The sequence below is a fragment of the Triplophysa dalaica genome, chromosome 15, assembly GCF_015846415.1.
Source record: "Triplophysa dalaica isolate WHDGS20190420 chromosome 15, ASM1584641v1, whole genome shotgun sequence".
Lineage (NCBI taxonomy): Eukaryota > Metazoa > Chordata > Actinopteri > Cypriniformes > Nemacheilidae > Triplophysa > Triplophysa dalaica.
In genome coordinates this window covers 8,680,997-8,703,012 of record NC_079556.1, presented here as the reverse complement: position 1 = coordinate 8,703,012, position 22,016 = coordinate 8,680,997, and the positions used below count along the sequence as shown (strand labels likewise).

General features: G+C 39.0%; 1 protein-coding gene across 1 annotated transcript; it reads left to right on the top strand.

Annotated features, from left to right (window-relative positions):
• Positions 1 to 7,712: 7,712 nt before the first annotated feature.
• ythdf2 (YTH N6-methyladenosine RNA binding protein F2) lies at positions 7,713 to 18,723 on the top strand. The gene is made up of 6 exons (XM_056767588.1): positions 7,713 to 7,884; positions 8,047 to 8,071; positions 8,847 to 8,926; positions 9,907 to 11,520; positions 16,314 to 16,376; positions 16,631 to 18,723. Exons 1-6 carry the CDS (start codon positions 7,858 to 7,860, stop codon positions 16,652 to 16,654), a joined length of 1,833 nt encoding a protein of 610 aa, XP_056623566.1. The 5' UTR covers positions 7,713 to 7,857; the 3' UTR covers positions 16,655 to 18,723.
• The last annotated feature ends 3,293 nt before the right edge of the window (positions 18,724 to 22,016 follow it).

Here is a 22,016-nt window from a genome sequence, read left to right as displayed (position 1 = left end):
AGAGAAAGTCAAACAGAACAGTACAACATCTCGGCAGCGGTCCGTCGAGCACGCAGACAGATCGGTGGTCCACGGTGATGCACACCTAGTGCGCGCTGACAGCTGCGCTGGCGGGACTGTGCTTTGGTTTATACCAGAGAATGTGCCCAAGATTGATCTTCGCATGTCGACCACTCCCACCCCAGAGCAAGACCCCCGACCACCCTCTAAAATTCAACTGTATGATCCACACAATACAGTAGCAAGTCGTTGCGTAAAGGACAGGCCTTCTTAAACATGATTGATGCTCAGAGCTAATAAACCACACATGTAAATACTTAAAAATCCCCTTTTTTGGCACAAGTGTAGTTTTAAAACTAATAGGTTTGAATGCACTTTTACAAAACTGAACCGGTAGAAAAAGTAGAAAACCTTTCAAATTAATTTGTAGATTAATTGCATACCAACTGCTTGACTAATTAGCATCCTGCTGTGCTGAAGAGCTTGAACAGTATTTGGCTGATTCTCAACATGACACGTGGGTTTCTAAGGTTTATAGTGGACCCCCTATCCATACCACCATTTGAGCAAAGGGATTCCTCTCAAATCTAGCGCACATTATCACCTTCCCTTATACAAACACACAGACGGTCAAACACACACCTCTGAACACGTATAGTCACTTTTCAATTACATTTAAATTCCTTTCCAAATCCAAGTTGCAAATGTAGGCTACTATTTAGGAAGCGGAACTTCAAGATATTTCGATCCAAACTGTGTCAGATATTCTCTCAGAAATTACAATGTGAACACTGGACTTCAAGTGCCAGGAGTTTTTGACAGACATTCTAGAACGTTAAGAGAATCGTGTGGAATATTTGCAGAATTTCCTCCAGCGGTGTTAAACAGATAGGAATGTCTCTGAAGTGTTTGCTCAGGGAAGAGAGAGGAGATGTCTGCCAGAACTGTATGTCAGCTTCAACCAACCAATAAATTCTCTGTCATATAATTGGTTTGCTCTGGTGCCCTCATATGTAAGGTGTCCTAAATACAGTATCAGCAAAATAACAACTACTATCAGTGGATATTTAGTGTTACTTGCCAAACTAAAAAATCACAAACTGTTGCACATGGAAGTCTTACAGCAGTTAAAATATAGGCCTTTCTTGTACAATTCTAGAGTTACATAGGAATGAGTACACGACACTTGAAAGAAAGTTGGATGAAGCTCTTTACTCCTGTCATGCTGTAAAAAAAGGTTTAAATTTTCCCGCTCCAGGTCAAGAGGTCTGAGAACATTAGCTTCTCATTTTACAGATATTTAAAAGACAAGTTCTCTGTATGTGTTCTGGGGTCTTTGCTGTTGCTCATCGACAGACAACTTTGGCTTGTGAGGAGCTTTCCTCCCATTGGTGTGTTTTTTTAGGGTATCATGAAATGATGCAATGCCACAGGGAGCTGAGAGTTTCAGCGTGACGGACAGCTGCTCCTGACGACACGCAGCACGGAGTTTAAAACAGACTGCTCTATGACCACATGTTGGAGCAACCAATAATATTAATGACCATGACCGATTGCTCCCTTGCTCTCTTTCACTGTGCCAATGTCTCTCTCTCTCGCTTTCCTTTCTGCTCTATCTTCAAAATCTTCCCAGCAACACATATCACTCTCTCCTTCCTTTTTGGAACAGTAAGCCATTTGTCATTACTAAGAAAACAGGTTGTATGACTATATGCGTGTGATGTTTACCCTGTCGGTATCACAATCTCCGAGTCGCAGTGTATGACCCCTGATATAGAGCTTTTAGTGACCAAACTAGGAAACAGAGAAGGACATACTGCCCCTCCTTCCTTTTTCTCTTTCTGTCTCTCTCTCTTTGCTTTGCCCTCCTTTTCTCCTTATTCCTGGTTCATTAACTGTCTGTGTCTTTCAAAGTATGTGTGTGTGTTTGTGAATGAGCAGTAAATAAACGCTGATTACATCACTGTTTGGTTTTGAGCCTTCTTGCTAGACAAAATTTCTCAGGCAAGCTAAACAAACAATTCAGTCAGGGGATCATATGGATTATGATATATGTTAAACATTTATTGGGACTTTAAAAATAAGTGAAAAATAAAGATTGATATATTTTCTGTATTTTATTAGCATAATTAAAAAGTAATACAGAACTAAAAACTTGAACAAAACATGTAGGAAAGTTTAGCTTAATAAAAATTTACCAAAAACGTCTCACCATGTTATTTCTACGATGCACCTTAAGAGCGTAACTCGCTTTCCATAGAAATGAATTGAAAGCGACACTATTTAACTGTGACAAATATAATAAATTACATCTAAATTCAGTCTCCACTATATTGGTTTAAAAAGCATCTTGGTTACCGATGTAACCTCAGTTCCCTGATCGAGGGAACGAGACGTTGTGTCGAATGAAATTGGCGAATTAAATGTGCATGCCGGACTCCGCCCCCAGATATCCGGGTAGAAAACAGCGTACTGCATTCATTCACCTTTTGGCTGAGGAGCCTGAGAGCCTCTCTCGACTGCTGCAGCGGGCAGCACGGGTTGTGGCATGAAGGACACAACGTCTCGTTCCTTCCATCAGGATCTGAGGCTACATCCGCAACCAAGACGTTTCATTTCTGTCGGTCTCTTGACGTTGTGTCAAACCGACAGATGGGGTTCCTTAAGAAAATGCCACGCCGCTGTGCTGTGTCACAATCTAAAGCGAACCGATGGTGACTGGCCTGGCGTGTCAGACGTGAGCGCTACTGCAAGGTGAGTTTACCGAAAGGTGGAGGTCCACCTAGGGAAGGTCATGGGTTACCAAGGTGGAAACCGATCATGAGGATACTAGGTCCAGTTAGAACCATACGGTAGATAACTCAGCTGGTACCCAGCCAAAAGAAGCAGAGCTGCTCTGCCCAGCCCGCCCGCAGGAGGTGCTTAGGGATGAATGGAATGCCTGTTCTTCACCCAGTGGGGAAAAAAGGGATGCGAGAATAGCACCCTGACCCACCTAGGAGGGGAGAATTTGCCTTTGCAGAAAGAGAATCACCGGGCACGAATTCTAGGCAATTTGTGGACACGGAGAATGCTTGTAGGTCCCATACCCTCTAGATGAAGGCGAGCGCCATCAGGAGAGCCATCTTCATTGTGAGATGAGAAAGAGCGGCATATCTAAGGGGCTCGAAAGGGGGCCTCTGGAGGACCAGATGTGGATGAGGCGGATTCAGCCTTCTTGCGCCCTTTAGGAACCTAATGACCAGATTATGCTGTCCTAGAGATTTACCAGTAACTGGGTTGTGATGAGCAGCAATAGCGGCTACATACACTTTCAGTGTTGAAGCGGAGAGATTACTTCCGAGTCACTGTTGTAAAAAGGGCAGCACATTCCCGATCGAGCAACTCCCCGCGATTTGTGACTGACGAGAGGAAGCGCGTCAGCTGTCTGGTTCAGGTCGCCTGGGATATGTGTGGCTTCCAGAGAGCTGATCACCTGTTGAATCCAAGGGAGGAGGCGTCAGGCGAGTCATGTTAACTGGCGTGAGCCACCCTGGTGGTTAATATACACTATGGCAGTTGTGCTGTCCGACCGGAAAGTACGTATCCTTCATGTTGATTGCCATGAAACCATCCTGATATCTGCATTTGGTTGATGAATGTTATATAAACGGTGGATATATCGCTGGATTTGGAGATGGACACCTGGGAGCCGCCATCACCGCTCCACGGATAACGGACCGAAGCTGAGGTTCAACTATGAAGGAACTCCGGGTAATAGAACCATACTGTAGCCCATAGTCCAAGCCCATCGTTATGGTCCTGAAGCTGGACGGCACTCTCCGCTTCTGTAATGATTTCCGGCTTGCGGGCTACTAATGGTGTTATATCCCTAACTTCTCTTCCCTAGCCAGTCCCCTGACCGACCTGACCAAAAAGGGGCAGCCCGAGAAGACGAAGTGGACCCCACAGACGGAAAATATGTTCCTGACATTGAAGCACGCCCTGTATTCCTTTCCCGTTATGCACACACCCGACTTTGGCCGTCCCTTCATCCTCCAGAATGATGCTTCCGACACTGGCCTGGGTGCAGTGCTCTCCCGGACCAAGGGGGCTCACACCGGCCGAGTCCCGATACGCCAAGGTGGAAAAGGAGGCCCTAGCCATAAAGTGGGCAGTACTGGAGCTCCTCTACTATAAACTGCGACGGAGCTTCTCCCTGGACACTGAACATGCCCCTCTACAGTGGATGTCCAAAAAAACGACAGAAACCCTCGGCCAAAGTGACCAGGTGGTTTCAGGTAGTATATCGGGTCTGATATATCTCAGACTTGGTTGATCTTTCCATTGCTATCTTGTCACAATTGTGAAACTATTACAACTGGATTCATCTAAGTCCTGTGGGGTTCAGCATGACTAAAGGTCATTCCATCCTTCTCAAAATCCAAGAATCAGTGAGATCAATGAGCGGATGTATGAAACCCTAATAAACACAACAAGATTAGAGGAGAGTTGATAAATTATTGCCCTTAACCCAACTTCCCATAAAGCTTTTAATAACTTTGATATGCTCAACTGTGCCCTCTCTCCAGGTTTCATCCACATCATGTCTGCACAAACAGAGGTACTTTCTCCTTGGACTTGTGTATTAAAAGCTAACCCAATCAGTATGGATAGTACGTGAACAAGCAGCATTACTGAAGTAACTGACGGGTGCTACATTCCCCCTTTGGCAGCCTTAAGTGTCCCAGCGATGTAGACAAGCAGCTGATGTCATCCTCAGTGTGTGTGTGTGTGTGGGCATGTGGCCTTGTTTTTATATCTCGGTGGGATATAATTCACACCAACATATGGGGACTTGTGTCACCGTGGGGACCAAAATTCAGGTCACCATGGGAAAAAAAGCTAATTAATTGTACAGTACAATATTTTTTAAAAATCTAAAAATGCTTAAAGCTTTCTATGATCTTAAGGTTAAGGAGTTGGGTAAGGGGATCAAATATACCATTTGTATACCGAGTATAAAAAAACATTAGGCCTATGGACGGTCCCCACGGATATAAAAAAACAGACATGTGTGTGTGCGTATAAAGGGGTAGCAGAATTTTTCCCCCCTTCTTTTGAACATTCCTGTGCCACAGGCACAGGAGGGCACTATAACCTCCCAAAAAAGAAAGAAAGAAACTAGATGCAGTTAGAAAGCTGCTCTGTCACATGCCTAAATAGCAATAATTTACACTGCAGTCAGTTGGCGTTGGTGCCTCTGAACGCTAGGAACGCAAATAAGTCCATACTGAATGCAATGATCATACCAGCGCGTCGTATTAAAGGACAGTTCCCCAATGCTTTCTCACCTTCATACTTCCTTGTGGTTTTAATTTCTTTGCTGTCCAGTATATTAACAAAAGTTCAGCTTTTTCAATTATTATCCTTTTTTAAAAACCTATAACACACAAACTTTTCCCTGTTCTACTTCATTTAAAATAAAAGTCAAATTGTGAAAAAGGTTTAGCTACATAAATCAACGCAACCAACAACAAAAATGTTAAGTACACACAAAAATCAAGAAGGTTTATTGGTTATAATTACTTACTCTATTAGTGGTTCTCTCTAGACTATGGACCAAGAACAACCCTACAAGATCAGTCAAAGAGCTTTAAAAACAAATAATGAATAAGGGTATTTAGAGCACAGGTCTTACGTCTGCTAATAACGAGTTGTTTTTACAAAGTCTGTATTGAAGAATCCAGTAAAAGGTGATTATTTACATGTTTTGCCTATAAAATCCATTACAATGAAGTTGAATTGAAAAACAGAGACTAAGTGTAACCATTTAGCAGCCTTTACCCAGCATTCTTCAGTCTTCAGTTCACATTCAAAATGACTAACTCCTGAGTCAAGATGTATTTAGAAGGCAATCTGTGCGTGTGTATTTTTACGTTTCGTCTACGTCCGCATTGCATTGCCTTTGTATTGGCTAATAAGCGCCGGCTCATTCTGTGGTTCATGTTACTTGTAATGGCGACACCTAGTGGTAAAGATATGGATGTACAGTCGTACGCTAATTAGAACGCCACGTTACACAATTTAAACGCATAATTTTAATAGAAGCATAATCAAAATTTCTATCAATCCCCTTGGAAACACTCTCGAATTGTTACTTTTCTCTTCCTTTACAGAAAGCACAGGGTACGGAGGATAAGTATTTTATTCAGTTTAATTTTGTAATTTCAGCTTTCATTTATATTTTTTGTCCAAAATTAAGTTTACTTTTCGTTAGTTTCCACGCGACACCTGTTGTATAATTGTATCTTTCATGTGTTTGTATTTTCTTTTGTCGGTTTTATATTAAATTACAGAAAGTTGTTCTTGCTACATTGCCTTTCCGAAATTACTTTGTTAAATTGACATTTTAACAGGTTTACCCGATCACATTTTCAGATTTTACTGCTTAAACTTGGTGGGTTATAATTTGTTATATTTTTTCCCAATTAGTTGTAATTTTACAATTATTCATATACAATTGCTTTAGTTTTAGTATTTTTAGATTTGACACGCCTGTCAACATGAAGTTCATTTTTCTAAATGTGACCCAGGATCTTAAAAAAGATATTGAAGACGTTTTCATCAGCTGAAAGCTGAAGAAATAGGCTTTCTATTGATATATGGTTTGTTGGGATAGGACACTATAGGACAACAACTATTTACAAAAATGGAATCTGAGGATGCCAAAAATCTTAATATCGAGAAAATCGCCTTTGAAGTTGTTAATCTGAGGCACTGCAGGCCATCCACTCACAAAAATAAAGTTTTTATACATTTACAGTAGGAAATGTATACAATTTCTTCACGGAACAGGATCTTTTTACCATTTACCCTACCATTGCAGATCCACAGAAGAGCTGCATTAATCATAAAAGACCCCACCGACCCCCAACACTGTTCACACTCCTACCCTCAGGACAGAGGTACAGGAGCTTAAATTGTAGGATTTCCAGATTAATTAACTCATTCCTTCTTAAACAGGTAGTTGAGCTAGCTAGTGGACCAGCTGTTTCCTCTCACTTAAACTTTTTTTATGTTATTACTACTATTGTATATTTTCAAATATAACTCATGTAGCCTCATCTCACTTGCACATTTGTTTCTATTACTGCTGCTATTGTTATCCTGTAGTTGCACTCAATTTGCACATGATACTGCAACTATTGTTTTTTGCACACAAGTTAAAAGTGTACATTTGCATATATAAATCTCATATACAAAGTCTATGTTTAGTTCTTATTGTTTCGTACATTATACGTATGTATGTTTGTGTGTATAGTTTGTGTATGTGTGTTTATAGCCTTGCACTGTCTGGCATTCACTGTGGACAGCAAAGTAAGTTTTTCATTGCTTAGGGATATTAGTTTCCACACTAGGCATAAGACAATAAACACTTTGAATCCTTGAATCCTTAACTTAATATCCTAATGCTTTTTGGAAAAAAAGTTAAATCGTACATTTTTACCTAGACCATCTATTTTTGCCGATTACTAAAAGTGTTCCCGTGCTACTTAACACTGGTTTTGTTGTCCAGTGTCACAAATGTGAAATTACAAATACTAACCATTTCCCCCCAGTATAGTTCACAAACGGGCATCCTGCTTACCCTCCCAGTCGCAATGTGGCGCTGTTCCGCCACGGATAAACGTGCAGCGGCGCCTCGGCCATGTTGAAGTGTGGAGGAACTGCAGCCCGCCATTGTGTGTCTGATCTGCAGCTGTAGCGAGATAGAGAGAGTCGCGGGCGCAAACACTCTTAAAAACACACATTTTCCGTTCGCTTTAACCCGCAAACAAACGCGCAGTCTAACACACAGGCTCCGGGGAGAGAGAAATGTCAGCCAGCAGCCTTCTGGAGCAGGTAAAGAGAGGCATTTTTTGAACATTGAGCCGAAGTGGCGTCGAGGCGGTTTTTTTTCTCTCGCAGCGCGAGTTCAGGCCTTAGCTTTATATAAACCTTCACTTATTCTCCCTCTTTCCTCTCCACACTCACTCCTTCATGAATCACCTGGACCCAATCCAGAGACCGAAAGGCCAAGCAAATAAAGGTAAGTGAGGCGCTTCTGTGATGTTTGTCAGCTGTAATGGGTCTCGTGCTGCGCTGTTGCTGTTAGCGGGCCGTTTGTTCATATTCACTTCGTTATTGAACTAGGCGTTGAAATATGCTTTAAAACAACCCCAAGGCATATACGAAAACGAGGGTGTCTGCGCGGAGACAATTGGGCTTGTATTGCTCACTTGCGGATCTAGAAAAAGCTTGTGTTTAGAGCCCACGTTGGTTAGCCGATTAGCACTCCGAGGCCGAGCGTGCACCTATAAGCGTGACACAAGATCAGACACCTGACCGCCCACTTACATAGCATACTTTTGTGCTGTTCTTGGGGTGTTTACGTCAGGTGTAGCAATATGTTAGATATACGCGCCCTTTAACGGAGTATCGCCATCATTGACTAAGATACAGGAGTTAAACACGCTGCTTGGAGGAACCTGTTGAGGGAATTTCCAGCATCGTAACTTACTCTACGGAACAGAACCCATCACCCTATAAAGTAACACGATACAGTAATGCATGTTACCACGCGGATTATTTTTTATGAGAAAATGTTTTCTTTTTTGCATATTTTTATTTCTGAAGATTTTGGTTGAATCTGCAAAGCTTCTTATCTCTGATTTGTACGATTTAAACAGCAGCAGCAAACGTTTAGTTGTTTCTCTGGAAATAAATTATAGTTAATACAAGTAGTTAATGACGTTTGTCACATCTGTATCATTACACTAGAAGTTTTGTGAGTGTGTTCCCTAACTGTTCTTTATTTTTTCCAGTGCAAAACGGTGCAGTCACTCAAAAAGATACTTTGAACGATGATGAGTTCGAGCCTTACCTGAATGCTCAGCCCAGACAGGTAGGTCTTGTTTCAGCACTGAACAAAAGATGGAACCCATAGAGAGAAAGAAGGGCAATTAATTTTGCTGCCTATCCTCTGTGGATTCATTATGGTCCTTAATTGCATCTTGGTCTATGAGCATTGTTGTCATATTAAGGTGTCACTATGGTTTTCTGTGCTAAAGAGTTGAGTTAAAAGGTGTGTAGACTTGGGTTAAACGTCATACGTGCTGACAGATTGTCAGTAATGTAGGGTATGTTTCTGGAATATTACGTAAAAAATTCAGCACTATTATTCACCAGGAAGTGATAAAAAGTAAATAATTTTAAATAAGGTAAACAAACATACTTTCTTATAAAGATTCTATTGAAAAATCCTAACTTTCTAACCCTGAAATGTATGATTATAATGGCTGTTTTGTCAATGAATGTTTCTCCTACTGAGAAAATAGGACACGGATGAATAAAGGGGCTAGTTTTCACCCTGTCAAAGGAATGTTGGGATCTTTTGTATGGAATCTATGCCACTGCTGCCCTCACAAAGCTGATTGCTAGTTTTGAAATCATGAAGAGACTAGTAGTTGTGTACATTGGGGTGAACCAGTCTACAAACAATCCCAAGTGTCTGTGAAGCCCAGTTCTAAACATCTGAGATTGTTGTTTATTTATTTTAGTACTGAAATTCTTTTAGTGCGCCATGTCATTAAAGCAAATTTTCAGAGAGGTGTTCTCTGCTCCGCTAGAAATATTAACGCTCATCTATGTAGTCTCATTTTGATGTGCTGTCAAGCTAGTGGTAATAATTGGATAAGTGGGAATATTTGGATGGTTAAATTATTTATCGGCAAGGCAGATCATTGATAGGGTAGAAAATTAGTTTGACCTTGTTACCTGTTTTACTTCACTTGTTTATATAATGTTAATAGTTAACTTTTTGATGATACTTGTTTGCATTAACACATTTTACAGCTGACTCATTTATTGTTTTTGTTTTTGCAGAGCAATGCCTATACGGCCATGTCCGACTCCTACATGCCCAGCTACTACAGCCCCTCTATAGGCTTTACCTATTCGCTGAATGAAGCAGCATGGTCTACTGGCGGTGACCCCCCCATGCCTTACCTGGCCTCCTATGGACAGCTTAGCAATGGGGAGCATCACTTCCTCCCAGATGCCATGTTTGGCCAGTCAGGAGCACTGGGAAACAACCCTTTCTTGGGACAGCATGGCTTCAACTTTTTTCCAAGTGGGATTGACTTGGCCTGGGGAAACAGCAGCTCTCAGGGACAGTCCACACAGAACTCAGGTTACAGCAGCAGTTATGCCTACGCTCCAAGCACGTTAGGAGGTGCTATGATTGATGGACAGTCTCCCTTTGCAGCCAACGAGCCACTCAACAAGGCCGTAGGGATGAATAGCTTGGATCAAGGCATGGCGGGGCTTAAGATCGGGGCTGCGGACATGGCACCCAAAGTCATCGGTTCTGGACTTCCCGGAGGGCCACTGAGTCAAGTGTCTCCAGCTCCCACTATGCCTCCGGCCTCCATGGCTCCCCCAAAAACTGCATCTTGGGCGGACATTGCCAGCAAGCCTGCCAAACCACAGCCTAAGCTGAAAACCAAGGGAGGACTTGGCGGGACAAATTTGCCACCTCCTCCAATCAAACATAATATGGATATTGGAACGTGGGATAACAAGGGGACAGTGCCTAAACCAGCAACCCCACATCAGGCTTCCATGCCGGTCAACGGTCAGCCACCCAATCAGTCGTCCCCTCAACCGGGTGCAACTGCAGGAGGGGTACAGCAGCTACCCCTTAGCAATGGACAGCTGGTTCCTCCTGCTGGTCATCTTGGGCAACATCCTCTCCCCCTTGGTGGGCAGCAAGGAGCTGTCCCACCTCCCTTGTCGCAAGGCCCCCCTCAACCTTCTCAACCAACCCGCTGGGTTCCCCCGCGTAACCGTACCAACGGCTTCGCCGATGCGGTGGGTGGAACTGGCCAATCCCCTCCTAATTCAGGAATGGGTGGTGTTGCTGTTCCAGCAGAGCCCCACCCGGTTCTGGAGAAGTTGCGTATGGTGAACAACTACAATCCCAAGGACTTTGACTGGAACCCTAAACACGGTCGCGTCTTCATCATCAAGAGCTACTCAGAGGATGACATCCATCGCTCCATTAAGTACAATATCTGGTGCAGCACGGAACATGGCAATAAGCGTCTGGACGCTGCATACCGTTCACTGGCCAACAAAGGGCCACTCTATCTGCTCTTCAGTGTAAATGGCAGTGGGCACTTCTGTGGCGTAGCTGAGATGCGCTCACCCGTGGACTACAACACCTGTGCAGGTGTGTGGTCGCAGGACAAATGGAAGGGTCGGTTTGATGTGCGCTGGATCTTTGTGAAGGACGTTCCAAACAGCCAACTGAGGCACATTCGTCTGGAAAACAACGAAAACAAACCGGTCACCAACTCCCGTGACACGCAGGAAGTTCCGTTGGATAAGGCACGTCAGGTGCTGAAGATCATTGCAAGTTACAAGCACACCACCTCCATTTTTGATGACTTCTCGCACTACGAGAAACGTCAGGAAGAGGAGGATTGTGTGAAAAAGGTAACCTGATTTTTTTAAGGAACCAAATCTGCTTTTTTTCCCCAAGTAAAATAAATAATTCCCCCAATCATGAAAATTCTGTATTCATTTACCCACCACCGAGCTGTTCCAAATCTGTTTAAAATGTATTTCGTTCTGATGGAAACCATTAACTACTAAAGTAGGATCAATTTCAGTGTCATTTTTGTTCTGTTAAACACAAAATATATTTTGAAGAATTAAGGAAAGCAAACAATTCTCAGGCACTTTTGACTACCACTGTAATTATTCCTACTTTGGTAGTCAATGGTGGCCAAGAATTGTTTGGTTACAAGAATTCTTCCAAATATCTTTGATGGATTTGGAAAAACTCAAGGGTGAGTAAATGATGACAGAAGTTTAATTTCTGGATGAACAGTACCTTTAAGTTCTTTAGAAACACTTAACAATAAAGTTGTATAAATTAACAATGAATGTGTAAGCTATTGTGTAGGGATGCGCCAAAACGAAAATTCTGGGCCGAAACAGATTATTAAAAATTCAGGATGCACCAGGCTGAAAACCGATACTGAAAATTAGTTTTAAGAACTTTGAAATAGTTTTTATTGCATTCTATTAATAACAAACAGTAAAAACACAAAAATTAAGGATAACATGTATCAAAACAATACAACAAATATAAGTTGTCGTTCTAGAATTATTACACCTATATGCAAACCGTAGTCAAGTTATTGTCAAACTTAAACTCGTATTTACTCGTAAGAAGTTTATATATGGTGCACAATCGTTTTAATAAAAATAACATACAGAACACAGAGGAGAAGTGAATTTCTCTTTATGTAAACAGGCTTAACATAAGTTTCAGTGATATCATCACCTGCTGGATGACGGTCCACGAGTTACATCATCAGTTACTGATAGTTCGTTCTACTGAGCATTCACGTCTGTGAAGAGTCTTTTGCGTTTAAAGTTCGGTTTTAAAACGGCCATTAGTCAAACAGAGCTTGCGTGTCATTTTTTTTTTTGCTGGTTTTGATATTTTATTGTTTTATGTATTAGTATTGTCAAAAAGATTGATATTTCGATGCGTATCGATACTGAAAAGTCTTAAACTGTTCCAATACGCATGTCCCACGTATCGATAACAGCTGCACGTTCCCGCTCCATCTCTTTTTCTGACATTGAGTTGACACACACTGCGTGAACGCAGTGACAACAGAGCCCCACCTCCTCTCACAGACTTGACTCATTTGGAGCAGTTAAAAAGTGTTAATGTTAGAAAAGATGGCCAGAGCAGAGTCTCTGTAACACATCTGGCGCTTAGTGCTTGTTCGTTTACGTTTCCCATGTTCACCATAGCGCTCTATGTATGTGCACTGATCAATAATATCATCCACTCTTTTCTTTCAACCTGGTTAAACGTGGTTTATGTTAGAAATATAGCCAGTACACAGACTCCGCAGCAGTTCTTGCATTTAAAGTTTGCATTTCTTATCAATGATTCTATATGAATGAAAGCCAAATAAACTTTTTTGTAATCATATGTATATGTAGGCTAATAACATTAATGAGCAATGAATGAGTAATACATTTGTTCAAGTATTTAAGTCTTAAATCTCTTTATTAATCTCTCAACTAATTTTGTAAACTCTGGTCCATTAATACTGACAAAAACAACTTTGATTTTAAATATTAAATGTATCAGTAAAATTTTAATTAGATTAACAATAAATAATAATATAAATAAAGACCTCTTGTCTAGTCTTGTTCAAAAAATGTAGAGCCTTATTTTTATGACAGTTTTTTCCGTGGTATTGAAAATTGGTTAAATACCTAAAAAAATCTATATTCGATGCAAAGTTAGAAATTCTAGTATCATGACAACACTAATATGTATTAGTTTTGGACTTTACAGCTCGCTTACATGATCGTCCTTTGATAACAGCTAGTGTGAGAGTGAACGCAAGCACTGAAGGGAAGCGCGGGCAATAGATATTTTGACTTATTTCGGCCAGTTTTTTTCTTTCACCCAAAACTGTTTATGCCATTTTTGCTCAAATTTTTGGCAACCGAAATTTTGGTGCATCCCTACTACTGTGAATTAACTAATACTTCTACAGCATTCATTTATCCTAGTTCATGTTAATTTGAGCAATTACTAATACCTTTTAAAATGTTGTAGTTAACATTTGTGCACCATGAATTAACATTAAAATAATTAATGCGTCGATGTTGCAAAGCTATTCCTTATTGATACTTTAGGTTAGTTAATGCATTGTCTAATGTTAACAAATACAATTTTAATTGTAAAATCTTACCGGTTCTTTCTGTGAAACAATCCAAATGTAGTCTTGAAGGGATAGTTCACCCAAAAATGAAACTTCTGTCATCGTTCACTCACTCCTAGATTGTTCCAAATCTGTGTAAATTTGCTGAAAACACAGGAAGAAATTTGGGAGAATATCAGATCTCATCCACTATTTACTGCCATAGTAGGGAAAATAAATACCATGGGAGTCTGTGGGGGATGAGATTTTACAATCTTCAAGATATCTTCCTGTGTTTTCAGCAAGACAAAGAATGTACACAGATTTGGAACTAAATGATTACACAATTAAATTTTTTGGGTGAGCTATCATTTACAAGTGGAAAAGATTCATCTTAATCATCTTATTTAGTTTTATTCTTTTTAAATTGAACACATCTCTCCCCATGAACATAACTGTAGAATATGGCATGGTATTAAAATAAAAACCTGATGATTCCTTTCACTATTCCTGTCACATATTTTGTTCTGTACCTTTGTGCTTCTGATTATTTGGGTTTGTCTGATACCAAATGAATTAATGTTGTGCAAGGTCAGGATGCTATGGCCAAAATTTATATTGAACTATATTTTTTCTTTTAGGTCAATACGGTATAGTTCTGATAACCATATAAACAATATTACGAAAGGCTTAATGTTAGATGTAAGTTGAGAGAGCTGATATGAACAATTGTTTTGATCAGCATTTTATTCTAGATGCCAGCAGTCTGCAAAGCTACATATAAGAAATAAAATATTTTGTATAGTCCTGTGCCCTTACCTTGTGTTATTATAAAATATTAGAATCATGTTACTTTTTACTTTTATATGTTATGTTTAATAAAAAAGATAACTTCATAGCATAATCCCATAACTTCAAAATGTGGTTTAAAGCTTGGTCGTTTCTTCAAAGCTCTGGGGGTCAGGCCTCTCATTACTTTTATTGAAAGCATGCTCTTGACATATTTATATTAATTATTCATCTTCATTTATTAACGTCCACTGAATTTCATGTATGACTATATTTTCAGGGGGTTTTTTCTTGTTAAAACTATATACATGATTTGCCATGCTCTCCTGCAATATGATATCAAGAACTATTTAAATTAGTTCCAGTGTCAAATATACAGATGCTTCAGTTTCTTAGCTACAAAAAACTGCAAAATTTGCCATTCTGTCCTCAAAATTGACATTCAGAACTTTTTGTACTTGTTTGTTTATTTTCCGACAAATCTTGTATTTAAAACGAAATGAGATTATCCGCTATAACTTGTGGATCATGGCTGTCGCACACCATGAACACAACAGCATTTAATCCTTAGTATTAACACAGAATATAAGTGTTTCGTGCAGTTAGGTACATGCTGCACAGATCTTGTTGTTTGTAATGATACAGGTAATAGAAATGCAGTTGTGTGGTTTGTTAAAGCAGCTGATTGTCTCTTGTTTGACTAGAGTGCTAGTTTTTCAAATGACAAAAAACACAGTTCAAAAATTTGGGGTTAAACCCACCTTTAAAACTCCCACAGGTGTGCTGGTGGCTTGTCTGTTTTGTTCAGAACTACAAAAGAACATCTGTGTTTTGTTTTTGTTGGTTCTTTTTTCAGCCACATCAATTCTCAAGTAACCTGACAAACATTTCAGATCTGACAAAACATCTGCATACTGCTGTTTTTGTGTGTGGGTGACTTTTACAAAACAGTGACAGAACACATGGTGGACTTTTTTTCTCAAATGCCACAAAAAAGTAGATGATAATAACTTGAATTATTGGGCTCTCTTTTATTTTCCGCCTTTGTTTTGTAAAGTATCGTGTTTTTATTTTGTGAGAAGAGTCCTTTATATTATCTTGACAAAGTATTTATCAAATTGAAAGTTGCATGTTGAATTGACAAGTGTTTTCTGTTTATTTTCAGTGCTGTTGTAGCTTAAGCTTTTTTTTTGGAGGTTTCATAGAACAAGTAAATGATGGGAATTGAGGTCCAGAAAATACTCTTTCTGTGTGGGCTGACTTTCTTGTGGGCCTATGTTTTTAACATAAGGGGAAAGTTTTAGGCAAATAGGTTGTAATGGCTTTATACTGTAGTTTTACTGATGTCCCAATAATGGAACTTAAGATGTTACTGACATTTTATTTCCCTTGGTTACGACTTCGTTTCGTCCTTTTTTGCTTTTTACAACAAATCCAGTGATGAATTTCTTAACTTGCTTCATATTGGCTTAAATAACTGTTAGTTTTATTGTGGTCAATAAAAAACTACTTGCAATTTCATTTCAAATTTAAGAATGTAATGCATTTTTACTTGGTCAGGTTGTACTGTACAAGTTGAACAGTTGTTCACGCTCAACTTAAAGTTTTGGACTTAAGTAGTCATTTGCTTGATACAGATGTTTCACAGCTGTATAATGTATTTTTTTCAGTAGTGTATGATCCTACTTTATGTACCTTGTTTTGATATTTGATCGTAGTTGAAGTGAACTTGACAACCATGTTTGTGTTTCTGGGCAGGTGGAGGTTCAAGGGAGTGATCCATACTCCAGTAACTCCAGTCGGAGCCACTACAGAATGCAGGTGATTCATCTTGTAGATTCACCTGTTCCTCATGTAGATTCTTCCTATGATCCTTTATCTGTCAATTGTGTTTGTAAATTAGTCTGTTGCTTTATTTAAAGTAACCATAAAAAATAAAATATTCTATATATATATATATATAACATACATTTTAATTTTGCCACCTGAAAAAGTTATGAAGTGGAAAAATCATGTAATCGTAAAATGATCTTGCCAGTGTGCATTGCTAATTATATATATTTTGTTTTTTCCAGGATCGCCAAGGACGTGTGAAGTAACGAGCACTGCTTTGGGCAAAAGACTGACAGGCCCTGTGCTATCTCCCCAATAATACAACCAGATATTTTCAGAAATTTCTTAGGAGAAAGATTTAACCAAGGATTCAAAACGAGGAAAAAACTAAATGAAGACTCTTTGATTTTCTGTTGACCTAAAAGACTTACTTCGAACTTGTAGTAAAAGAAAATGACATGATTATACATAGGACTACAACTTAATAATTCTATAGGATTCTAATAGTGAACCCAGTACTTCCTTTTTCGGTCCCATTTTTGTTCCACTGCCTCTTATTTTTCTCCCCATTTTCTGTTTTCTTTTTTTAAAGAGAAACATCTGATTTTACAGTCCAAGCACAAGGCTTTTGCTTCTCTCTTACTGGAATATTTGAGTTTTTTTTTTAATGTTGATTTCTAGTGCCTGGATCTTGTATAGGCATTTCCCCATTACTCTGTTAATCCCTCCCCATCTGTATTGGATCTAAACTATCCAATCAGAACACAAAGTGGGCGTTGCCTTTTCAGTGGATGTTCCATTGTTGGTAATTGGCGAGTAGTCAGTATAAAGCATTGTTACCTTCTGAAAAAAGTTTATCTACAGCCCTCTGCCATGATTATATATTGGAAAAAAAGTTGTTATTCAAAAAAATCAAATGATTGTGCAGGATTGTCCTGAGTTGCATTTCTGTTCCAGTTTTGTTTTTGTGTTGGTAGTAGAGGGTGTTTGACGGGGGAAGGTAAACAGAGAAGCAGATTTGTTGAGTTTAGGCTTTGGTCATTGGATCAGTTTTATAGTGTACAAAAGGGGCCGTGTTTGACAGTTGTCAGCTTATTTTCCATTTTCTCCTTTTTCAAGTTAAAGAAAAATTGTTGCTATGGGCTGCTCTTCTCCTGTCATCTTTTCTTTCTTGTCTTTCTCTTCCGTTTCTTAAGTCTTTATTGAGATGGGCCTTGCACCCTCTCCTTTCATAATCAGTTCATTAAAAATAAATGTGGTATATTCGGCAGAACTTGTGTGTTGCATTTTCCCCTTGTTTGAGTAAATATTATCCCATGCACTAACCTGTGTCCTAAACTGCCTGGTCCCCCCATCCACCCAACACCCACACTTCTGTTCCACACTAGCTGTCTGCACACTTTGCCCTTTACCCTCTTCTACCATCTTCATGTCAGTGCATTAAACGACTCCTGCAAAAACTGCTGGCATTTAGCAGTGTCAGAATAAAGATGCTGCACAAAGTTTAAAGTCTGTTTGCTTTTTAAAGGATTGTATTAAAATGACCAGAAACGTGTGTTACATGGGATTATTTGTGAAAGTTTACCCAAAATGTTGAATTCTGTTGTCATTTAATCACCCTCTTCTCATTTCAAACCTTTTTGACTTCTTCTGTAGAACACATTTTGAAGAATGTTGGTAACCCAACAGCGGCGGTACCCACTCACTTCTATTGTATGGAAAAAACCAACACAAGTCGACATTCAGTTACCGACATTCTTCAAAATATATTTTGTACTGCAAAATAAATTGATCTACACATGTTTGAAATGGCAAGAGGGTGAGTTTTAGATGGCAGAATTTTTGTTTTCGGGTAAACTATCACTTCAATTTGCATTATACTCATATCGTGGCAGAACATTTTGAAGATTTGTGTTTTGACAGGTATGCAAGGTTTTGTATCTTTAAATAGACTTTGATTGTGACACATTTGTTGTAAGAATGCATGTTTCAAGGTAATTTACTGTATCATCGATGGCATAAGTGTTTTTTCCCCCAGAGTTTGTTTACAACGAGGTAACATCATAGGAAATAGAAAGCATCAGTTTGATTTTAAAGTGCTAAATAGGTTACTGTATAACCATGGCTTTCTCACTATCCTGGTTGCTATACTTCTACTACAAAAAAACGAATGATTGGTGATTGTTGTCAAAATCATTGTTAAATAATGACTGCTTATGTGTAACTAACGCGTAACTGATGACATGTTCAATCTGCGATATTTACTACCTGCTTCCGGTTTCTAAAACGGTCTTCGGGTGGCGCTGTTTCCACTAATAAATTAAACGCCATCGCACGGTTTTATTTGTTTGTAAAAGGGATTTTATGAAAGCCCCTGCCTTCATAATTCTTACTGAAAATGAGTGAAGTATACTTTACATCTAAGATGCGTGTCAGTGTATCACAATGGGTCTGTGTTTTCGCCCCTTCGTCATGATTAAATAAAATGGCGGCAAATGTGGAATTGAAACTGGTTGTCCAACAGAGGGTGTTAGATGTTCACTTTTCGTGAACCTTTTCAGCGCCTGAAGTTGTGTGAAGCAGCTATTAAGAGTCAGACTTGCATTTATATGTCGTGATTTAATTTTAATAATATACTTCAATATTTCCCCTAAATCTAATATGTTACTGTTTAAAACGCATTTCCCAGTTTCCTTTATAGAGGCTGTAAAGAAAGAGTCACAATTTTTCTGTTTTAAAATGTATTTATGTTTGTCTTCACCTTGCAATCACAAGTCAAAATATTTTCAACATATTCAGCAAAATACAATTTTTTTTGACACGAGTCATTGAAGAATACAGTATTTCTAAATTCAATCACCATGCTTTCCAAAATTGTAAAAGCGGGGGTCACAAATTCAATCAGTTGTTTAGCTAATGTATGTATTATTTAAAGACTTGTCTCTCAAACAATAACAAAAAAAATGGAACGATATGTAAAGCGTTGCTATGGATGTCCGATCACATTATCAATCAAACCTTTTAATTTATAGCTGTAAGAAGATTAAATTATTTCACTGAAATCAGTTTTTGCCCGGATGCTCGAGATATTTTGCTATAATGTGTAGCCTACCTGTCAATATGCATAAGTGTGAGAAATAGTTTTGAAATACTGTTTGTTATTTCTGTGTGCATGAGTGTTTCACATATGGAGAGGGGATAAGATACAGCACATGGTTCGGCCTCATGTCTGTCTATATCCAGCCGCCTGAGGGGCCCTTCTTTGACCTCGGCCTCCTCTTCCCCAGGGACCCCTGAACCTCTGGGGATCCCTAGAGAGCATAAAGGTGGGGAGGGGCGGCGGCGGCACGTGTCTCAAAAATGGTGATGCAGTGTGTTTAAGATGCTGTCTGTCTGCTGTTTCTGGAAAATATATAACCGTCTACAATACGGAGGCATTCAAACCTTAAGGAAATCGTGGGAGTGTTAATTGAGTAAAATGAAATGTGTACACTTTTAGATTTTTTTACTGTGCATGAAATGTATATTTTTATGACGCGTTCCTATGGAAAATTAGGCTTACATTTCCAAATACATGACTGTAAATGCAGGCCACAGCAAGTCTGGTTTTCAGGCTTTTATCTTATACGTGTGGCCACTCGAAATACAGACTGCGCCTGAATAACAAAGAGATGCAGGCCTGAACTCAATCAGTCTCGGATTGAAGAGCAATAACTGTTGTGAATTTCCGATTTATTGTTTCTTCTGGTAACACAGACGGTATTTTCGACTTTTATCCCAATGTCGTTGTCGTTCGCATTGTGCCCGCGTTGAGGGACGAGGATCGCGCGCTTCGTTTATCAGTTCGTTGACAGTCGCGCAGCCGAGTGCGTTCAGCGCATTATCAACAGCGCGCGCGTGTATTTTACCATTAGTAACGCCTGACCGTGTCTACAAAGAAAGCCATTTAGCATTTACATAATAAAATCATTTTTCTACTACACCGAGGGACCGATTTGTTTCAGACGAATATGAAAAAGGTTCCTCTAAATGTCCTTTCAATTGCTTAAAATAGGTTTAGCACAATTTCACAATAAAAATGATAAATAACTGGGGTTTCTAATTTAAAAAGAACAATCTGATAAATAATCATCAAGAGTAGTAACGATTTTAATTTGAGCAAAATCTTTTACTGAAAATAAACACACTTTGCTTCTGAAAATTATTAATTTGTGTATAAGCATTTATACAAAATAACAAGGAAATTATTCAAATCTTTGTTACTTTTTTCAATCAGTTTGGTCTTATTTTCCTCATTTTCTTTTAAGCATTGATGGCTTCTGACCTTTTGTAGGCCAATTTGGTAAACCTTACACTTACTTTTCACAAAGTCTAATCCTTAAATAAATATTTTTAGACAAAAGCTTAAACAATAGGCTATATGTTTTACCTTTTGCATTAAAATTATGACAATAAATTAAGGCATAGGTTATTTCAATTTAGTAGACTACATTCAAGTCACCCAATTTTATTATTTATCTGATTAAAATATTCATATTTTATGACGTTTGACATACACAACTTATTCGCTAGGTTAGTTGTATATATCTAATGCAGTGTAACACCAATTCTCAATTTATAATTAAAATAATATTAAAATTGTCTTATTTTTAAACGTTTCCATTTAAACTATTAATATGATCGGTCCATTCAAATATTAGGCTATGTTTTGAAAACGTTGTAGGCTAGTTGACAGTCTAATCATTCGTTATAGAAAAATAATTGTTTTCAAGTATTGTGGAGTGTGAAAAAATGAGCTAAATACTTCTCGCGTTTGTTGTTACAGTAAGGAAAATATACATCTATATTTTAACATCCTGTGTACATTTATTGAAGTGTAAATGCGACACCAGCAATGTATCGTTCAGCCGAAATAACTGTCAGGGTGATTAATATGTGCTTTTATTGTCCTCACAGTGTCGCGTGTTCCGTCAAAACATATCCACCCTGAGGGGCAGAACCTTGTCCCAGACCCCGTTTGCCTTTCTTTTGTTGGGGAAATCATAATTAGTCATAAATAAATACGTAAACTTTGACCCTCTTAACATCTGCGGCACGCGCCCAGTGTGATTTATTGCTGACAGTCTGAAAGGGAAATTATTTGAATGGGTTTGTGTTGGGCCTCATGTGTTTGGTGCTTGTACGTTTAAAATGTTTAATCCACTGCAGTCTATACAGCAATACTCTCAATTCATTGCGTCAAACGTTTAGACAGTGTTGTAATTTTTTTATTATACAGATTTTTGTATATTTTAAAGTCTAATCTAACTAGTGTTTATGCTCGCGATTTCAATCTAGCATTTGTAGTGATTTCGATCTGTGTTATCAAATGTAGGTCATAATGCAACCAAGCGTTACCACATATAATCTTACAGATTTGGCTGCATTAAATATCTTATAGATGGTGCTTTAGGTTGCCAAGTAGGCCTCTTGGTTTATATGCGATTGGTCTCAATGCATACACACACATACACACAAACGGTTGTTTCTCTGACAGGTATTTAAGGGATTAGCTGGCCCATATTAAGGACATGAAAGTGTAATGGTGCTTTTTGTGCACAATATCCAGGATGAAACCACAGCAGTAGC

Bases quoted from the DNA above. Each gene is read 5' to 3' on its own strand.
- ythdf2 (XM_056767588.1), top strand. From the start codon at position 7,858: ATGTCAGCCAGCAGCCTTCTGGAGCAG. The intron at 7,885-8,046 runs GTAAAGAGAGGC...GACCCAATCCAG, and splicing joins CCAGCAGCCTTCTGGAGCAG to AGACCGAAAGGCCAAGCAAA. The intron at 16,377-16,630 runs GTGATTCATCTT...TGTTTTTTCCAG, and splicing joins GGAGCCACTACAGAATGCAG to GATCGCCAAGGACGTGTGAA.